Source organism: Zalophus californianus, chromosome 17 (genome assembly GCF_009762305.2).
Source record: "Zalophus californianus isolate mZalCal1 chromosome 17, mZalCal1.pri.v2, whole genome shotgun sequence".
NCBI classification, from domain to species: domain Eukaryota; kingdom Metazoa; phylum Chordata; class Mammalia; order Carnivora; family Otariidae; genus Zalophus; species Zalophus californianus.
The window spans coordinates 18,023,745-18,044,643 of record NC_045611.1 but is presented as its reverse complement, the minus strand read 5'-3'; the positions used below and the strand labels follow the sequence as shown (position 1 = coordinate 18,044,643).

Genomic DNA, 20,899 nt, shown 5'->3' with positions numbered 1-20,899 from the left:
ATCCTCAGAATCTGTAGCAAGTACACCGATGCCATTGTTTGCTTTGCCCTTGGGATTAGGAATGTTGGGGGTCCTGAAAGTCATAAACACAAGAAAAAGTGATTCAAGGCAGTGATGCTGGAGAAGAGAAGTTTAGGGAGAATAAAACTGTCCTTACAGATCTGGGGAATGTGCCAGATGGAAAAGAGATGAGGTGTGCTGTGGGGTGTACTATTCCAGAAGGCAGATTCTGAATTTGATATATAAAGAACTGCTGTAACAACTAGAATTGCCCAGATCTGTCCTGAGGGTGAGGAGTTTTCCATCAATGAAAAGTTCATATCCAGGCCAGATGGCTGCTGGTTGGCAATATGATAGAGGGGAGTTGATATAAAGGACACTCTAAGATACTTGATTTTATACTACTTGTATGATTCTTTCAAGAACTCAGGGCTCCTTGTTCCTTATCTATGTAGCTTCTTGGACATCTGACTCAACAGGTTTTATCCATTTACATGTGCCACTGTTTTTTTCAGATGAAAACAGTCTTACTTCGCACCAAGCCAGAACAGATACACTGAAGAAATTATCAGAAAAGAGTAATACATAGGTATGTACTTGCATTTGGGTTCTGCCCAAATATTTGGAGCAGGGAAGCTGGTTAGTATAGGGCTGTTTTCTCACCACGCTCAAGTCCTGACAATATGATTAATTCAAAATCTCATAAGGATTGGAATCTGTCTGAGCCAGTCTCTGGCCATGGCCCTTAATTTCTTTTTGTCAGTTCATTAGCCACTGAATAAAGCTCCTCTCTTTTCCTTTTGCTCACATTGAGTAACTTCTAGTTGTTATTGAGATACATGTTGTACATTATAGAATAATGTACAATAACGGAAATAAGAAAGTTTTACTTATTGTGGAAAGAATGTAAGCTCCTGAGAGCAGGGGCCTAACTTAGTAGTATTTTTTTCCCAGGGCTACCATGGTAACTCACATTGCCTGGTTACTCCATAAGTTTTAAACAGAATTGTCCCTTGGATCTCAGGTGATAGTGATACATTCATTCATTCATTTATTCATTCAGTAAATGTTTCCTGAGCACCATGCATGTGCTGGATACTGTTCAAACAGACAGCAAGCAAAACAGGTAGAATCCCTGCCCTAATGGAGGTTACATTCTGATTTAATTGGTTTTGGGTGTAAGGCCGGGACATTGGTATTTTTTTAATATCTTTCCAGATGATTTTAATGTGCTGTCCCATTTGAGAATCACAGTTATATATGAAGCACTTTGAGAATTGCAACGCATTGCAAAGATAAAAAGTGCCTGTTAGTATTCCCTCCCTGTTCCTTCAATTTCCTGCCTGCATCAGGACTGTTGTACAAGTGCTGGCCATTCTCTTTTCAGCCTGTTTCACTGTATGCCTAGGTCATTTCACCCTCTTTCTTTTTTTTTTTTTTAAAGATTTTATTTATTTATTTGACAGAGAGAGAGACAGCGAGAGAGGGAACACAAGCAGGGGAGTGCGGGGAGGGAGAAGCAGGCCTCCCGCGGAGCAGGGAGCCCGATGCAGGGCTCGATCCCAGGACCCTGGGATCATGACCCGAGCTGAAGGCAGATGCCCAACGACTGAACCACCCAGGTGCTCCTCACCCTCTTTCTAACCCAACTCCTTACCTCCTTCCTGTCTTTCACTCTCTAGCCCATCATCTGTTGTCCGAATGATCTTACTAAAGCACAGCCATGGCTTTGTCACTCCTTGACTCAAAAGCCATCAATGGTTGGCCTACAGCTTATCTCCTAATCAGTCTCCGGAGTCTGCCCCCAACTTTATATCCTGCTGCTTTCTTACCTGAATCTTGTTCACTCAAGTGGTGGCTTTTATGCAAGTTGCATAAAGGGCTCATAGTCCTTTACTGGGTAAGCAAAGGAGGGGAGTAGTCATTTGCTCTGTAACCAAACTGGACATATGGCAGAGCGCTTGAAATGCTCCGTGATAGAGCACATTTGTCTGTGATAGAACTCTTCTGTGGCTGTAGCATGAGCCCTATTGTGGTTCTCGTTGCCACTTGACCTGTTAACTTCTTTTCACAACAAACCCTAAACACCTACCTCATGCCAGATTGTGTGCTCTGTGACAGGGACCTAGTGATGAGCAAGATGCGGTGCTTGCCTTCCCCTTGTGATGCGGAAGGCAGATTGATAGTTGCTCTTGTAATTACAAGAGTATATTCCATCCAGCACAGGAATGAGCTAAGAGGAGGTGCCCTTACTCTGTGTTTGGGAGATAAGTGTCAGGGAAGACTTTCTGGAGGAAGTGACATCTGTATGGAGGTTCTGAAAGGCTACTGGAAGTCAGCCAGGTGGAGGAATAGGAATCTGGGTTCTAGGCAGGGGCAACTTGTTCAGGGACTACAAATTGAGAGAGAGCAGGCCAGTTTGGGGAGCTAGAAATAGTTCAGAAGAGCTGAAGCTTAGCATGGCGGAGTTAAGAGGGCAGGGGGCAAGTGATGAAAGATAGGGCTTCTGAGGAAGGCAGGGAGCAGACCTTGTTTGCAATGTGAAGGAGCTGGGACTTAATTCTAAGGGCAGAAGGGAAGGCTTTGGAGAATGGGAATATCGTATCCTGATTTGTGTTTTGAAAGACCCCTCTGGCTGCTGGAAGGAACAGAGATGGAACATAATGAGTCTGGAAGCAGAGAGACTGGTTTGCAGGCCCTTGTCATCAGTCACTTGACAGATGGCACTGGCAGAGCCGAGACGCTCCTTGGGGTCGAGAGCTTCGTTCTTCCCATTTCTTTACCTTCAGCGCTTCACACAGTGCCTTCATCCCAAAAGAACTAGTAGATGTTTGTTGATAAAACAATAGACTTAGAATGTGTTGAAAGTGTAAAAGCCTGATAGTGAGAGCAGTTAACATTTATTAAACCCTTACTGTGTGCCGTGAGCTATTGTGCATCATAGAATTGACTCTTCACAGCATCCCACCTGACATGGATTCTGTGGGAGCCTCATATGCCAGAGGGAGAAGCTGGGCCTCCACTAGGTTAATTCATCTGCCCGGGCAGAGTTGGGATTCCAGTGCAGGTCTCTCTGATTCCAGAGTTCAGAATCTTAACAGAGAGATTCTGTATCACCTCATTCTCTTATAAATATAATAGATCACTTTAGTTTTTTCTTATCTACCCGTGTTTTGAGTGGGAAATAGAATAATTCTCTGAATATTTAATCTCTTAAATATTTAATATTTAATATTTTATTTATTTATTTGACAGAGAGAGACACAGTGAGAGAGGGAACACAAGCAGGGGGAGTGGGAGAGGGAGAAGCAGGCCTCCCGCCGAGCAGGGAGCCCGATATGGGACTCAATCCCAGGACCCTGGGATCATGACCTGAGCTGAAGGCAGATACTTCATGACTGAGCCACCCAGCTGCCTCTAAATTTCTATTTTAAAGAAATTGCTTTTTAAGCAAGGTTATAGTCCCTAGGAAAATTTACATGGAAGGGGCTGGTAAAGTTTTTTCCATTCATTACTTTCCCTGAATGGTGTTATCTTCAATCTGAAAGCGTTATAATTGATGGGATTTTGGATCTATGCAACTGAAGTTAAGGTTACTGTCTGAGAAGGTAATCAAAACTGTCAGAAAACCAGCCCTTAAAAGAATGGTAGAGAAATCGTCTCAGTTTGTGTGACTAAAATGGTGATCTGGGTGTGATCTCCGGCCGGTGAATGATTGTGAAGGTAACCGGGAAAGGGTGGGGACTGCCTAGCTTCTTTGAGAGGAGCCTTCTTGGAGGCAGGCCCTGTCAGGCACTGCTGACGTGGGCCAGAGGGAGTTCCCAGACCAGCCACCCTCCAGGAGGGTGTTCCCAGCCACCACAGAGTGAGTATTCAGTCACACCTTCCTTCCAAAGCGGCTGCTAAGGGCCAAATACTGGGCTGAGGGCTAGAAACCTGGCGGTGAACTAGGTAGCCATGTTCCTGTCTTGGTGGACTTGTCCTGGTGGTCTAGAACAGGAGCTGGGGGTTAAACAAGAGACCACACAAATCAGAGTGGATACAGGGGGATCGTAACTGAGCTATAGGGAAGCACAAAGTGTGTGACCTGGGACCTGGAGTTAGGTGGTCTGGTAAGGAAATGTCTCCAGAAAGGGGACATTCAAGGTCAAGAGGAGGTTCATATGTGTGTGTGTGTGTGTGTGTGTGTGTGTGTGTGTGTGTGTGTGTGTGTGTGTGTGTGTGTGAGATTGAGTCGGGGAGAGTGTTCGAGACAGAGAGGACTGCAAGTGCATACCCCGTGTGTGTGTGTGTGTGTGTGTGTGTGTGTGTGTGTGTGTGTGTGTGTGAGATTGAGTCGGGGAGAGTGTTCGAGACAGAGAGGACTGCAAGTGCATACCCCGTGTGTGTGTGTGTGTGTGTGTGTGTGTGTGTGTGTGTGTGTGTGAGATTGAGTCGGGGAGAGTGTTCGAGACAGAGAGGACTGCAAGTGCATACCCCGTGTGTGTGTGTGTGTGTGTGTGTGTGTGTGTGTGTGTGTGTGTGTGTGTGTGTGAGATTGAGTCGGGGAGAGTGTTCGAGACAGAGAGGACTGCAAGTGCATACCCCGTGTGTGTGTGTGTGTGTGTGTGTGTGTGTGTGTGTGTGTGTGTGTGTGTGAGATTGAGTCGGGGAGAGTGTTCGAGACAGAGAGGACTGCAAGTGCATACCCCAGAGCTTGGTGTGGGAGACTTTCAAAGAAGGCCAGGGTGGCCAGGGCAAGGAGAGGGGGGAGAGAGGCTTTGAGCTGGTGACGTGGGCAGAGACAGGTCATGCAGGGCTTGCCGGGTCATCAGAAGGGTTTGGAAGTTATCCTAAACTCAGTGGGAAGCCATTAAAGGATATAAACAAGGGAATGGTATCAGAGTTGCCTTTTTCAAATGCCACTCAGTATAGCAGGGGGTAAGATTAGATTTGGGGAGACCGTTAGGAGGCTGGCTTTGTGCACAGTGGTGGCACTGGAGATGGAGCGAAGCAGATGGATTAGAGTTATATTTTGAAGGTTGTTTCAACAGGAGTTAGTGATAGATTGAATATGGGGAATATGGATTAAGGATGAGTAATTGGGTGAGTGGAGATGCTAGTTGCTGAAATGGGAAACATTTTCTCTCCATGTATTGGCCTGCTTAACACCTTCTCTCCCTTGAAATCTTAAATCAGAAATTATTTCTTGGGGTGCCTGGGTGGCTCAGTCTGTTAGGCATCCGACTCTTGATTTTGGCTCAGGTCATGATCTCAAGGTTGTGAGATAGAGCGCTGCGTCAGGCTCTGAGCTCAATGCAGAGTCAGCTTGAGGTTCTTTTCCCCATCTCCCTCCCACTCTGCTCTTCTCCCTGCTTGCGCTCTTGCGTTCTCTCTCTCTTTCTAAAATAAGTAAGTAAAATAAAAAAAGAAGAAGAAGAAATTATTTCTTAAGGGAAGCCCTTCTCTTCATCCCTTTCCTGCTGGCACAGATTCCCAAAATCTCATGTCCTTCATAGCACTGTACACGGTTACGGTTTCACAAGTATTTGTAAGTTCCCTGTCTATAATCCTCTCTTCTACTGTACCCTCTCCTCCTCATGGTGCCATCCAGTGCTTGGCATATCATACGGGCTCAGTATATGTCTGTTGAATGAATTAGTGAAGACATAGGAGGCAGCTTAGGAGGGCAGATCAAGATCTTGTTTTGTGCATGTTTAGTATAAGATATCCTTAAGCTACCCGGGTGGGGCCGTGTATTAAGCAGTTAGTGTAAAATGCCTTTGGAGATCACCAGCATATTACCAATATTTTAAGCCATGGGAGTGAATAAATTTGCAAGGGACAATGTGTGGAATTAGAAGGGAAGAGGGCCCAAGACTAAGGAGGAAACTCAACATGTGAGTAGAGGAGGTGAAACCAGGAAAGACACTGAAGAGCGGGGCAGAGAGGTGGGAGAAAAACCAGGAAAGTGTGGGATCAGGGGTGTCAAGGAAGACGGGAGGCTCAACCATGTCACCATACTGTTAGTGAAACAAGATTGTGGACAGGTGAGTGTCTGGTTGATTCTACAACTTCGAGGTAATTGGTGACTTTGAGCAGTTTTAGTGGAGCGGTGGAGGTGGGGACCAGCCAGAATGGGCCGAATAGTAAAAAGAAAATGGAGACAGCGTTAGTAATTGAGCAGAGCATAGCATTGGCTAGCTAGCTTTGTGACTTTTTAGAGGGGTCCATATTTGCTTAGAATAAATAAATTAATATTAACAGTTCTCTCTGGGATATGGGATTTTGATTTCTTTTTTTTTTCTCTTTTTACCCCTGTTGGCTCTACCTTCAAAGTATAATTAGGATGTGATCACTTCTCACCACCTCTACTACCAGCTCCCTGGCCTGAGCCACCATCAGCTTTTATGTTGGTTACCAAAGAGCCTTGTACCCAGTCTTCCTGTGTTTACTCTGGCCCCCAGCAGACTCCTTTTTATATAGCAATCACTGTGATCATGAGAAAACATGTTCAGTCATGCTACTCCTCTGCTTAAAACCCTTTACTGGCTTCTTTTTCGTGAAGAGCTAAGAAAGTCCATAGAGTGTCCTGTAAGGCCGTATGGGATCTGACCACTGTGTCCTATCTGCTTACTGCTGTGACATCGTGTATCTGACTTTCATTATTCTCTCTTCTGTGTTCCAACCACATTGGCCTCCTTGCTGTTCCTCTAACACACCAGGCAAGCTCCTGCCATAGGGCCTTTGCACTGGCTGTTTCTTCTGCTGTGTATTCTTCCATTAGATACCAACTTGGCTAACTCAAGTCTTAGCTCGAATGTTATCTTCCCATTGAAGCCTATCTTTGTTTCCCTATTTAAAATTTTATATTTTAATGTAAATATTTCATATAAATATTTTTATATTTTACTATAAAATGTTAAAGTACCATTTATTTATATTTTTCTTGCTGGGAGAATGGAGTTATATGGATGAAGGTGGTAAAAAGATACGAACTTCTGGGGCGCCTGGGTGGCTCAGTCGGTTAAATGTCTGACTCTTGATTTCGGCTCAGGTCGTGGTCTCAGGGTCGTGGGATCGAGCCCTGTGTGGGGCTCTGTGCTCAGCATGGAGTCGGCTTGTCCCTCTTCCTCCTCACCTCCCCGCCCCCTTCTCTTTCTCTTTCTCTAAGAAAAAAAAGAAAAAAAGATAGGAACTTCCAGTTAGAAGATAAATATGTTCTGGGGATGTAATGTATAGCATAGCAACTATAGTTGACAAAATCATGTATTTGAAAGTTGCTAAGAGTAGATTTTTTTTTTAAAGATTTATTCATTTGAGAGAGAGAGAAAGAATAGCGGGAAGGAGGGGCAGAGGGAGAGGGAGAAGCCCGGGATCATAACCTGAGCCGAAGGCAGACGCTTAATTGACTGAGCCACCCAGGTGCCCCTAGAGTGGATATTTTTTTTTAAGATTTTATTTATTTATTTATTTATTTGAGAGAGAGAGAAAGTGAGAGCATGGGGAGGAGCAGAGGGGGAAAGAATCCCAGACAGACTACGAGCTGAGTGCAGAGCCCGGAGCCACCCAGGCACCCTGCTAAGAGTAGATCCTAAAACTTCTCATCACAAGAAAAAAAATTATTTATTTATTTATTTATTTTTAAAGATTTTATTTATTTATTTGACAGAGAGAGATAGCGAGAGAGGGAACACAAGCAGGGGGAGTGGGAGAGGGAGAAGCAGGCTTCCCATGGAGCAGGGAGCCCGATGCGGGGCTCGATCCCAGGACCCTGAGATCATGACCTGAGCCGAAGGCAGTCGCTCAACCAACTGAGCCACCCAGGCGCCCCGAAAAAAATTTATTAATATGTGAGGTGATAGATGTTAACTTATTGTGGTAATCATTTTCTAGCATATATGTATATCAAATCACTATGTTTGTACACCTTAAATTAATACATTATATGTCAATCACATCTCAATAAAATGGAAAAAAATTTTTACCCAGCTCCAGTGTTTTCAATTTCCTTTATCCATGCTATTTTTTACTCTGTAGCATTACCAATTTTCCAACATACTAAATAATTTATTTGTTATGTATTATTTTTTTTGCCTTTGTTCCGCTACTAGAATAAAAGCTCTATCAGAGCAGGAATTTTTGTCTGTTTTGTTCTCTATTATATCCCCAAAGACTAGGACAGTGACTGGCCCAGACTAGGCACTACTAAATATTCTTTAGGTAAATAAATAAGCATGCGTGATTTTTATGATCAGAGAAAAGGGGAACAAAGTCCTATGTGTTGGGAAGAAGAAGAAAAGCCTGCCCTGGATAACAGAAGAGATTTTCTTTATTTGGATTTCTTACTCTTGTTTTCCCTTCCTGCAGGCTTTAGCAGAGGAAGAATGATCGAGCACACCCTCTCATTGTGCTACCACAACAAACTCATCTTAGCCCCTATGGTTCGGGTAGGCACCCTCCCCATGCGGCTGCTGGCCCTGGACTATGGAGCGGACATTGTGTACTGTGAGGTAAGAAGCTCCTGATTTTCCCAGGAGGCTTTCCACCAGCGCAAGCTCCTTATCTGTGGGTGGGAGTGGTCAAGAGTCTGTGGGGAGCAAAATGGGCGCTCACTTCACAGGCACTCCCTGAAGGCAGCGGGAGACAAACATGGCACTTGTGAGTTCTCTGGGTCCTTCAGGGCCAGGAGCCTGGGCAGCACAGAGGTATTGTGGGATCCCTGGGCTGGGTGGTTAGATGAGTGTCATGTCAGGTCACCGCCCTCGCCTCTGTAGGAGTTAATAGACATTCAGTGCGTGAATGAACTCAAGGTTAGAAAGAGGAGGAAAAGGACCAGGGAAGCTGGGTGGGGTTGGTTTTGGGAGCCACAGGATTTTCTGGTGGTAGTAGCTAGTGGGTTGCCTACGTCCTGGCTGCTCTGGAGAATAGTGTGACTTCAGACCCAGGTTTAAAAAGCATTTTCTAGGAAAAACAGCATTACAGAAGTAGCTGATATTGGAGAGTGTGGAGGTGTGAGCAGTGTTTCTCAGCTGGGCATATAACAGAATTATCTGGAGAACTTCCCCCTGTCCTCAGTCCCGATATGTCTCCCTAGTGTGTGTGAGAAGTTGAAGAAGAAGCTACTCAAGTGCTTCATATATTTCTATCTTTAAATGGCACTGGTGATGGGATGGGGACTGTGGCTATATAGCAGGGCAGCCCAAGGAATCCTGGTGGTGATGGGACTGTTCTGTGACTTAACTGTATCAGTGTCAGTATCCTGGTTGTGATGTTATACTATAGTTTTGTAAGATGTTACCATTGGGGAAGTTGGGCAAACAGTACTTAAGAGCTCTTTTTATTTTTTTTTTAAGTAGGCTCTACACCCATATATAGGGACTGATGTGGGGCTTGAACTCACGACCCTCAGATCAAGACATGAGCTGAGATCAAGAGTTGGACGCTTAACCAGCTGAGCCAGTCTGGTGCCCCTAGGAGCTCACATTCTTACAACTGCATGTGAACCTCCAATTATCTCAAAATAAAAACTTTAATTAAAAAGAAGGCCACGTATAGAACGAAGGGTGAGCTTAAGAGGGAACTTGGGAAGACCCTAACCTGCTGGGTGTTTGTGTGTGTGTGGGGGGACAGGTAAGTAATGTATGATAGAAAAGTAAAAGAGTGGGGCACGTGGCTGGCTCAGTCTTGATCTTGGGGTTGTGAGTTCAAGCCCCACATTGGGCGTGGAACCTACTTAATAAAATTTAAAAAAAGTAAAAGAGTGTGAGAGAAATAGGCAAATTAAGAAGAATGTGTGTCAGGAAAGGCAAAAGTCAAAGTCTATCAAGTGTGACGGATGATGCAGAGAAATCCAATTGCAAAAAGACCAGAAAGGTGTTTGATTTGAAAATCAGATGATTGGAGGACAGCCATGGCACAGAGATGTGAACTCTTGTGGGGGTGACGGATTGCGGAGTGAGCAGCAAATGAGGAAGTAGAAACAGAGCTGCCCACTACCCCTCAGGAATTCAAGAGGTGAAGGGAAGATAAGAGTACACGCAAGTAGGGGAGATGAAGGGAGCTGGGTGAAGGGAGTTGTTCCTAGGTGACTTGTATGTTTGCAACATAAGAGAGAGCACTTACCGTGAGGGGAGGCCTGAAGATTCAGCAAATCAGTGTGGGGTGGGTAGGGCCTGGACTTGGAGGGGCAGGATTCTAGATGAGGTGGTGGGGCCTGCCTCCAAGATAGGGCAGGGAGGGCAGTGGGGGAACCGTGGAAGGCAGGAAAGCCAAGGTAGTTTGCCTGAGAGGCTTTTTGACAAGATGTGGGAAGCCAGTCCTCTGTTAGTGATGAGGGTGGCAGGAGTGGGGTGGGAACCTGAGGAAAGAAAGTGAGGGCATTTTGGCCCCGTTCCTATGGGGAATGGGCACTGGGAGATTTGCCTGGCAGCTAGGTTTGCATAGTATTGCTGGTTTGCAGCTTTATGGGAAGGAGAGCTGCAAAACCTGGCAGGGGGATGCTCATGGCTGGGATTGGCCTGCCAGTATCTACAGCTGGGCAGGGCCAGAGCCATCTAGGGAGTTAGCAAGGTGAAATGGGAGAGAGGGAGCATGTGTTGTCCAGATGTGGGAGTCAGAAAGGGAGGTTCCCGAGTTTAGGGTCACAAGTGAAGGACCTGACTTCTAAGGGGTTTGTTGAAATAGAGGCAAGGAGGTCCAAGAAATGAGAGCTGGGCATCCATAAGCCTTCCAGGCTGCCAGAATGTGCTCAAGTCAGGGAGGAACCTGTGTCCGGAGGCCAGTCCCAGGGGAATGTGGTAGTGCACTGAGCTCTATTTATCTGGTCGCTCATCCTTTGAGCCTCCACTCAGGCCCCCAAGCAGTCAGCTGTGGGTTAGGTATAGCCTTTTTTAGCCAGCACCCTCCTGGCCCTCCAGAAAAACCTCTTGGATTTGGAAGAGGATTGGGAGGAAGGACTGTGAGGACTCAGGGACAGTGAGGGACTGCGAGGACTCATGGACTCAGAGTGTGAGGAACAGGGACCAAAAAGCAAGTCCCAGAGAACTTAGCTGTTGTTTTCTTGCTTGTGATGCCCCCTTTGGCATGCTTGACGGGCATTTACTCTGGCAGAGTCAGTATGGCTTATAAACAAACCAGCCTCTGCCAGAGGACACCTAGGCCTTCCCCCCAGGCCTAACCCCTGTGGAGAGCAGAGGCAGGCTGGCCAGTGGACCCTTGCTTAGCATGAGCAGGTGGCTGGGGACTGGGCCAAGTACTGGATGTGGCATAGTATGGTGTCTGATGCCCCCTGGTGGATCCAGCATTGCTCTGCAGGCCCGCTGCCCGGATGATCTTCCTGGGTTCATGTGAGGTGGTTGGTCCAGCTGTGGATTTAGTTAAACCATCCCACCCACCTCATAGGACCAGAGTATAGGGTCTAGGAAATACCAGGCACCTCCTTAAAAGCTCTGCAAAGCTCTCAGTAGCTGGAGGTGAAGAAAGCATGAACTAGCTCAGCAAAAGTCAAGGGAGCAGTAGTGTGATTCCCTACTAAGTTCTGCCTTATTGATAGGGGTTTTCCAGGAGTTCCTCAGATGTGATCTTATTTATTCCTTTTTATAAAAACAAGGGGACTCCAGTCGCCCAGACTGTGAGAGGACATCTACCTGTTAGACTTAAACCTTTCTCTAAGCAAGACCAAGGGAGGAGGCAGTGTTCTGAAGAGGCCGATTGCCAGAATGGATACTTAAAATTTGTGTGTGTGTGTAGTAAAAAAAACACATAACATAAAATTTACCATCTTAACCATTTTTGAATGTGCATTTTGGTAGTGTTGAGTTGTGAAACAGATCTATAGAATCTTTTCATCTTGCACAACTGAAACTCTGTACCCATAAAACAACTCCTCCTTACCCCATCTCTCCACCCCCTGGTAACCACTCTTCTATTTTCTGTTTCTATGAATTTGACTACTTTAGATACCTCCTAGAAGTAGAAGCATGCGATACTTGTCTTTTTGTGACTGGCTTGTTTCACTTAGCATAATGTCCTCACGGTTAATCCATGCTGTAATATGTGACAGGATTTCCTTCCATTTGTAGGCTGAATAATAGTCCATTGTATGTATCTGCCCCATTCTGTTTATACATTCGTTGGTGGATAGACATTTGGGTGCTTCCACCTCTTGGTTATTTTGAATAGTGCTGCTGTGAACATAAGTATGCAAATATCTCTTTGAGATCTTGCTTTCAATTCTTTTTTTTTTTTAAAGATTTTATTTGTTTATTTGACAGAGAGAGACAGAGTGAGAGAGGGAACACAAGCAGGGGGAGTGGGAGAGGGAGAAGCAGGCTTCCCGCTGAGTGGGGAGCCCGACGTGGGGCTCGATCCCAGGACCCTGGGATCATGACCTGAGCCAAAGGCAGACGCTTAACGACTGAGCCACCCAGGCGCCCCTTGCTTTCAGTTCTTTTGAATATATATATATACCCACAAGTGGAATTGCTAGATCAGGTGGTAGTTCTGTTTTTAATTTTTGGAAGAAACTCTGTACTATTTGCCCTAGCATTTGCACCATTTTACAATCCTACCAACAGTGCACAATTTCTCCATGTCCTTGCTAACACTTGTTCTTTTCTTTTTTCTTTCTTTCTTTCTCTTTCTTTCTTTCTTTCTCTTTCTTTCTTTCTTTCTCTCTCTTTTCTTTCTTTCTTTCTTTCTTTCTTTCTTTCTTTCTTTCTTTCTTTCTTTCTTACTTTCTTTCTGTCTTTCTTTCTTTCTTTCTTTCTTTCCTTCCTTCCTTCCTTCTTTCTTTCTTTTGTTTAATAATAACCATCCTAATGGGTGACAGGTGATAGCTCATTGTGGTTTTAATTTGCATATCTCTGATGATTAGTGATGTTGAGTATGTTCATATGCTTGTTGGCCATCGGTGTATCGTCTTTGGAGAAATTTTTATTCAAGTCCTTTGCCTAGAATGGGTAACTTCTTAAAACTTAAAAAAGAATTCAAATTTATAGAAAAGTTGTATGTCTGTACTTCAGTAAAAAATAACACATTTTTTTAAAAGGGAAAAAAATTATTAAAAAGTTGCAGTAATAGAGAACATCCATACCCAGATTGACCTATGGTCAACATTTTTGCTTGATTTGTTTTATCATTTGTGTTCTATCTAATGTATATATTTTTCTCCTTAATTAATTTTTTAAAAAACTTTTTGTAATGATTATTTATATATTTATTTTGAGAGAGAGAGAGAGAGAGAGAGCACGAGCAGGGGGGAGCAGCAGAGGGAGAGGGAGAAGCAGACTCCCCGCTGAGCAGGGAGCCTGATGCGGGGCTCTATCCCAGGTCCCTAGGATCATGACCTGAGCTGAAAGCAGACGCTTAATCGACTGAGCCACCCAGTCTCCCCCTTAACTAATTTTTTAAGCTGAAGTACGGTTGACACACAGTATTTCATTAGTTTCATGCATTCTCCTTAACTATTGGAATAAGTTTCATACATTATAATTTACTTCTCAAGTACTTCATTGATATTTTCCCAGAATCAAGTTATGATTCTTCTGTACAGTTATGATACAGGTATCTTCTATACAGTTATGTTATAGGTATTATCTTCAGTAAACTTAACATTGATATAATACTTTTTTTAATCTACCTTCCATGTTCTAATTTTGTCAGTTGACCCAAAATTGTTCCTCTAAGCATTTTTTAACATTTAAAAAAAATTTTTTTTAAGATTTTATTTATTTATTTTTGCCAAAGAGAGAGAGAGAGGGCAGGCATGAGCAGGGGGAGGGGCAGAAGGTGAAGCAGACTCCTTGCTGCCTGATGTGGGGCTCCATCCCAGGACCCCAGGATCACGAAGATCAGCTGAAGACAGATGCTTAACTGACTTAGCTGGCCAGGCGCCCTAACATTTAAAAAAATTTTTTTTATTATTATTTTAAATTTTTTTTTTTTTTAATTTATTTGACAGAGAGAGACACAGTGAGAGAGGGAACACAAGCAGGGGGAGTGGGAGAAGGAGAAGCAGGCTTCCCGCTGAGCAGGGAGCTCTATGCAGAGCTTGATCCCAGAACCCTGGGATCATGACCAGAGCTGAAGGCAGACGCTTAACGACTGAGCCACCCAGGTGCCCTGACATTTTTTTTTAAAGATTTTATTTTTAGGGTCGCCTGGGCGGCTTAGTTGGTTAAGTGTCTGCCTTCAGCTTAGGTCATGATCCTAGGGTCCTGGGATCCAGCCTGGTGGCTAGTTCCCTGCTTAGCAGAGAGTCTGCTTCTTCCTCTCACTGTGCCCCTCCCCCCCCACTCATGCTTTCTCTCTCTCAAATAAATAAATAAAATCTTTAAAAAAAAAGATTTTATTATTAAATTATCTCTACCTCCAACATGGGGCTCGAACTTAGAACCCTGAGATTAAGAGTCACATGCTCTACCGACTAAGCCAGCCAGGCTCCCCTTTTAACACCTTTATTGAGATATGGTTCACACATGCCATATAATTCACCAATTCAAATTGTACAATTCAGTGGCTTTTGGTTATATTTATAGAATTGTGCATCCATCACCACAATCAACTGCTGAACATTTTCGTCACACCAAAAAGAAACCTCATATCCGTTAGCAATCCCTCCCCAATTTCTCCCTCCCTGAGTCCTTGGAAACCACTATTCTACTTTCTGTTTCTATAAATTTGCCTGTTTTAAACATTTCATATAAATAGAACCGTACTATATGGTCTTTTATGCCTGGTTTCTTTCACTTAGCATAATATTCCTAAGGTTCATCCATGTCATTGCATGTATCAGTACTTTGTTCCTTTTAGTGGTTGACTAATAATTAATTGTGTATGTATACCACAATTTGGTTATCCATTCAACTGATGGATATTTGGATTATTTCTACCTTTTGGCTATTATGAACCATGCTGCTATGAACATTTGTGTATATTCCTCTTGGGTATATATACCTAGGAGCAGAATTCCTAGATCATATCGTAACTCTGTGTTTAACTGTTTGAGAAAATGCCAGACTGTTTTCTGAAGCAGCTGTACAATTTTACATTCTCACCAGTATGATGTTTCCAGTTTCTCCACAACTTTGCCAACACTTATTTGTCTTTTTGATTTTGGCCATCCCAGTGGCTATGAAGTGGTATCTCATAGTGGTTTTTGCATTTCCCTAATGATTAATGAAGTTGAGCATCTTTTCCTTGTTTATTGGCCATTTGTATATCTTCTTTGGAGAAATGTCTAATAAATATGCCCATTTTTTACTCAGGTTTTTGTCTTTTTATTCTAAGAATTGTAAGAGTTCTTTGTATAGTCTGGATACTAGACCTTTATTAGATAGATGATTTGCAAATATTTTCTCCCATTCTGTGAGTTTTCTTTTCACTTTATTGATAGTATACTTTGATACATAGAAGTTTTAAATTTTGTTTTTTTTTTAAGATTTTTTTAAAAATTTATTTAGTTGAGACAGAGAGAATGAGAGAGAGAGCACATGAGAGGGGGGAGGGTCAGAGGGAGAAGCAGACTCTCTGCCGAGCAGGGAGCCCAATGCGGGACTCGATCCAGGGACTGCTGGATCATGACCTGAGCTGAAGGCAGTCGCTTAACCAACTGAGCCACCCAGGTGCCCAGAAGTTTTTAAATTTTGATGAGATCCAATTTATCTTATTTTTTTCTTTTGTTGTTTCTACTTTTGGTATCCTCTCTAAGAAATTATTGCCTAATCTAAGGTCACAAAGACTTATATTTGTATTTTCTTCTATGAATTTTATAGTTTTGGCTCTTACATTTAGGTCTTGGAAGCATTTTCAGTTAATTTTTGTATGTGATATGAGGTAGGGTGCCTACCTCACATCAAAATTCATTTTCTTGCACTATTTATTGAAAAGATAATTTTTCCCCCCAAAATTATCTTGGTACTCTTGTCAAAAACCAGTTGATTATAGATGTTTTGGTTTGTATCTGGATTCTCAATTCTATTCCACTGGCCTATGTCTGTATCCTTTAGACAGTACCACACAGTCTTTTTTTTTGAGGGAGAGTGCGAGCCTGAAGAGAGTGGAGGGGAGGGGAAGAGGGAGAGAGAGAGAGAATCTTAAGCAGACTCCATGCCTAGCACAGAGCCCGACATGGGGCTTGATCTTACGACTGTGAGATCATGACCTGAGCTGAAATCAAAGAATTGGACACTTAACCAACTGAGCCACCCAGGTGCCCCAACATACAGTCTTGATTATTGTAGCTTGGGAGTAGGTTTTGAGATTAGGAAGTATAAATGTTCCAAGTTTGTTTTTCTTTTTCAAGATTGTTTTGTCTACTCTGTGTCCTTGCACTTCTATATGAATTTTAGGATCAGCTTATCAATTTCTGCAAAAAGAGCATCTAGGGTTTTGATAGGGTTTGTGTTGAATCTATAGCTCAGTTTGGAGAATATTTCCATTTTAACAATATTAATTCTTCCAATCCATGATCATAAGATGTCTTTTCATTTATTTCGATCTCCTTTAATTTCTTTGAACAATATTTTGTAGTTTTCAGTGTGCAAGTCTTTGCCTCCTTGTTTACTTCTGGCCTTCATCATTTCTTTTGAGAGATCAGTTGTTATTTTTTTTTAATTTTTTAGAGATTTTATTTATTTATTTGACAGAGAGAGACAGCGAGAGAGGGAACACAAGCAGGGGGAGTGGGAGAGGGAGAAGCAGGCTTCCTGCGGAGCAGGGAGCCCGATGCGAGGCTCGATCCCAGGACCCTGGGATCATGACCTGAGCCGAAGGCAGATGCTTAACTGGCTGAGCCACCCAGGCGCCCTGAGAAATCAGTTGTTAATCTTATCGAGGATCCCTTGTATGTGGTAAGTCACTTCTCTCTTGCTGTTTTCAAGATTCTCTTTGTCTTTGGTTTTCAGCAGTTTGATTATTTGTGTGTAGGTGTGGGTGTCTTTGAGGTTTTTTTCCTAGGAGTTTGTTGAGCTTCTTAGATGTACGGGTTAATGTTTTTCATCAAATTTGGGAAATTTTCTGCCACTATTTCTTCAAATATTCTTTCTAGGGGCACCTGCGTGGCTCAGTCAGTTGAGTGTCTGCCTTCTGCTCCAGTCATAATCCTAGGGTCCTGGGATCAAGTCCCATGTTGGGCTCCTTGCTCAGCGGGGAGCCTGCTTCTCCCTCTGCCACTCCCCCTGCTTGTGCTCGCTCTCTCTCTGTCAAATAAATAAACAAAATCTTAAAAAACAAAACAAAACCAAAACCAAAACCAAGTATTCTTTCTATCCCTTCTGCCCTTCTTATCCTTCAGGGCCTCCCATTATTCATTTTGGCTTTGATTTTTTTTTTTTTTTTGAGGTGAGGAATTGTGTAGTTTTTCAATCTGAGTATACTTGTGTTTCTGAAAATAAGGGATATACCAAAGATCCTTCAACCAAACTAGAAACGAAAAAAAAGTACCAGGATATACCAGAGCTGGGCGTACAAAGGTGTCATGGAGAGGCACTGGTGATAAACTGGGGATAAATGTTATGATCAGCTCAGACAGAGACAGCAAGCCAAGAGGAATGGAGAAGATGAAGGTGGCAAGGCATATTTCAGATACAGAAACAACACATGACAGACAAGAAAGAATAAGCCCATACACGATAAGGCATTTATTTATTTATTTATTTATTTATTTATCTATCGTTTATTTGTTTATTTGTTTATTATTTATTATTTGTTTGTTTATTATTTATTTATTATTTGTTTATTTGTTTATTATTAATTAATTAATTTATTTATTTATAGGCTTCATGCTGGGTGGGGCCCAACGCAGGGCTTGGACTCACTACCCTGAGATTAAGACCTAAGCTGAGATCAAGACCTGAGATGAGATCAAGGGTTGGATGCTTAACTGACCGAGTCACCCAGGTGCCCCTAAGGCATTTTAAAATTAAATGATATGGGGTGACTGGCAGGCTTAGTTGGGAGAGCATGCGACTCTTGATATCAGGGTTTTTTGAGTTCAAGCCCTACATTGGGCATGGAGCCTACTTTGAAATAAAATAAATAAATAAAGTAAAATAAAATAGAAACAAAATAAAATGTTGTTCAGAAAATTGGGTAGTCATTTGAAGAAAAAATGACTTACAAATGGCCTTAATTTTCAGTTAAGCTAAAATCTAAATTAGTTTTTTAAATTTTTTTTAAAGGTTGTCTATTTTTTTTTAAGATTTTATTTATTTATTTGACAGAGAAAGAGACACAGTGAGAGAGGGAACACAAGCAGCGGGAGTGGGAGAGGGAGAAGCAGGCTTCCCGCCGAGCAGGGAGCCCGATGTGGGGCTCAATCCCAGGACCCTGGGATCATGACCTGAGCCGAAGGCAGACGCTTAACGACTGAGCCACCCAAGCGCCCCTAGCTTTTTAAATTTTTTTTAAGATTTTATGTATTTGAGAGAGAGAAAGAGAGAGAGCATGGGGGGGAGGGTCAGAGGGAGAAGCAGGCTCCCCGCTGAGCAGGGAGCCCGATGCGGGACTCGATCCTGGGACTCCAGGATCATGACCTGAGCCGAAGGCAGTCGCTTAACCAACTGAGCCACCCAGGCGCCCCAAGATTATATTCTTAACTATATAATGGAGATATATTTAGGAAATAGAAGGCACCGATCATGGCAAAGTTAGGGTGGTCTCTTCTATAAAAATAGAATTTTATGTATGATAGAAATTGATGTTTGTCTCCTACACTGTTGGTGGGAATGCAAGCTGGTGCAGTCACTCTGGAAAACAGCATAGAGGTTCCTCAAAAAGATGAAAATAGAGCTACCCTATGACCCAGCAATTGCACTACTGGGTATTTACCTCAAAGATACAAATGTAGTGATCCAAAGGGGCACATGCACCCCAGTGTTTATAGCAGCAGTGTCCACAATTGGCTAAACTATGAAAAAAGCCTAGATGTCCATTAACAGATGAGTGGATAAAGAAGATGTGGTACACACACACACACACACACACACACACACACACACACACACACACACACACAGAGGAATATTATGCAGCCATCAAAAATGAATCTTGCCATTTACAACGACATGGATGGTACTAGAGGGTATTATGCTAAGCGAAATAAGTCAGTCAGAGAAAGATAAGTGTCATACGATCTCACTGCTATGAGGATTTTGAGAAACAAGACAGAGGATCATAGGGGAATAGGGGAAGGGAGGGAAAAATGAAACAAGACGAAACCAGAGAGGGAGACAAACCGTAAAAGACTCTTAATCTCAGGAAACAAACTGAGGGTCGCTGGAGTGGTGGGAGGTGGGAGGGATGGGGTGGTTGGGTGATGGACATTGGGGAGGGCATGGGCTATGATGAGAGCTGTGGATTGTGTAAGACTGATGAATCACAGACCTGTACCCCTGAAACAAGTAATATATTATATGTTAATAAAAAAATTTTTAAAAAGATTTAAAAAAAAGTCTGCCAGATATGTTTCATTTGCTATAGTTTGCGAGGCATTCTTTCAAGTAAAAGTGCTGTTCTATTTTTTTTTTAGAAAAGTATTTCCTTCAGTTCCCAACTAAAATAATTGTACAGGTGCTTTTCCTTGAGACAGTCATCATGGTCTGGTTTGTAGCACAAGTGATTTATGCATACTTCCTATATTGTTACACAGAATAGTAAAAAGATATATACTTGAGTGTCAAGATTTATAATAAAAATAATATTTTGTACTGTTTCACCAAGATGTTCTCAGTGTTGTCAAGCTATCCTCCTGTGTTTTCTTCTAAAGACACTAAGGAACAATTTGGAGATAACTGACATCTTAATAATAATGAGTCTTCCAATCCATCAACATGTTATATCTCTCCATATATTTCAACTTCAGTTTCTCTCTGCAGTGTTTTCTAGTTTTCAGTGTACAAGTCTTATACATCTTTTGTTAAACTTATCCCTGAATATATCATATTTTAAATATGATAAATTGAATTGTTTTTACTTTTATTTTCCAATTGTTTATTGCTTGTTTATTGTTTATTGCTTATTATTCTAAATGATATATTGCTTTATATCAATGAAAATATAATTGATTTCTGGGGGCACCTAGGTAGGGCTCAGTCTGTTAAGCATCTGCCTTCGGCTCAGGTCATGATCCCAGGGTCCTGGGATCGAGCCCCACATCAAGCTCCCTCCTCCGCGGGAAGCCTGCTCTCCCTCTCCCGCTCCCCCTGCTTGGTTTCCCTCTCTCCTGTCTCTCTCTGTCAAATAAATAAATAAAATCTTAAAAAATATATATATATAGGGCGCCTGGGTGGCTCAGTTGGTTAAGCAACTGCTTTCGGCTCAGGTCATGATCCTGGAGTCCCGGGATCGAGTCCCACATGGGGCTCCCTGCTCAGCAGGGAGTCTGCTTCTCCCTTTGACCCTCCCCCCTCTCATGTGCTCTCTCTCTCTCTCATTCTCGCTCTCTCAAATAAATAAATAAAATCTTTAAAAAAAAATATATATATATAATTGATTTCTCTATTGACCTTGAAAAAAAATTGAAGTTTGTGACAACATGGATAGACCTAGAGGGTATTATGCTAATTGAAATAAATCAACAGAGAAAGACAAATACTGTATGATGTTACTACCTGTGGAATCTAAAAAACAAAGCAAATAAACCAAACAACAATAAAAAAAGAGAAACAAACTCATCAATACAGAGAACAAACTGGTGGTTGCCAGAGGGGAGGAGGTTGGGGGATGGGTGAAGTAGGTGAAGGGGATTAAGAGGTACAGACTTCTAGTTATAATATAAATAAGTCATGGGGTTGAAAAATACAGCCTAGGGAATATAGTCAATAATAATGTAATAACTGTGTATGGTGACACATGGTAACTAAACTTGTGGTGAGCTTTTCATAACATATAGAATTGTTGAACCATTGTGTTGTACACC

General features: G+C 42.6%; 1 protein-coding gene across 4 annotated transcripts in view; it reads left to right on the top strand.

Moving 5' to 3' along the window:
• Window positions 1-20,899, top strand: part of DUS2 (dihydrouridine synthase 2) — a 51,259-nt gene that overhangs the window by 2,001 nt on the left and 28,359 nt on the right. For 3 of the 4 annotated variants that reach the window (XR_003524281.1, XM_027619844.2, XM_027619843.2), the window contains exons 2-3: window positions 516-589; window positions 8,350-8,492. Coding sequence is in view for 3 of the 4 variants with exons in the window: in XM_027619844.2 (XP_027475645.1) it covers window positions 8,367-8,492 (126 nt within the window). In the remaining variant the exon portion in view is untranslated. The remainder of the gene's footprint in view (window positions 1-515; window positions 590-8,349; window positions 8,493-20,899) is intronic. The other variant, XM_027619845.2, reaches the window with a different exon arrangement.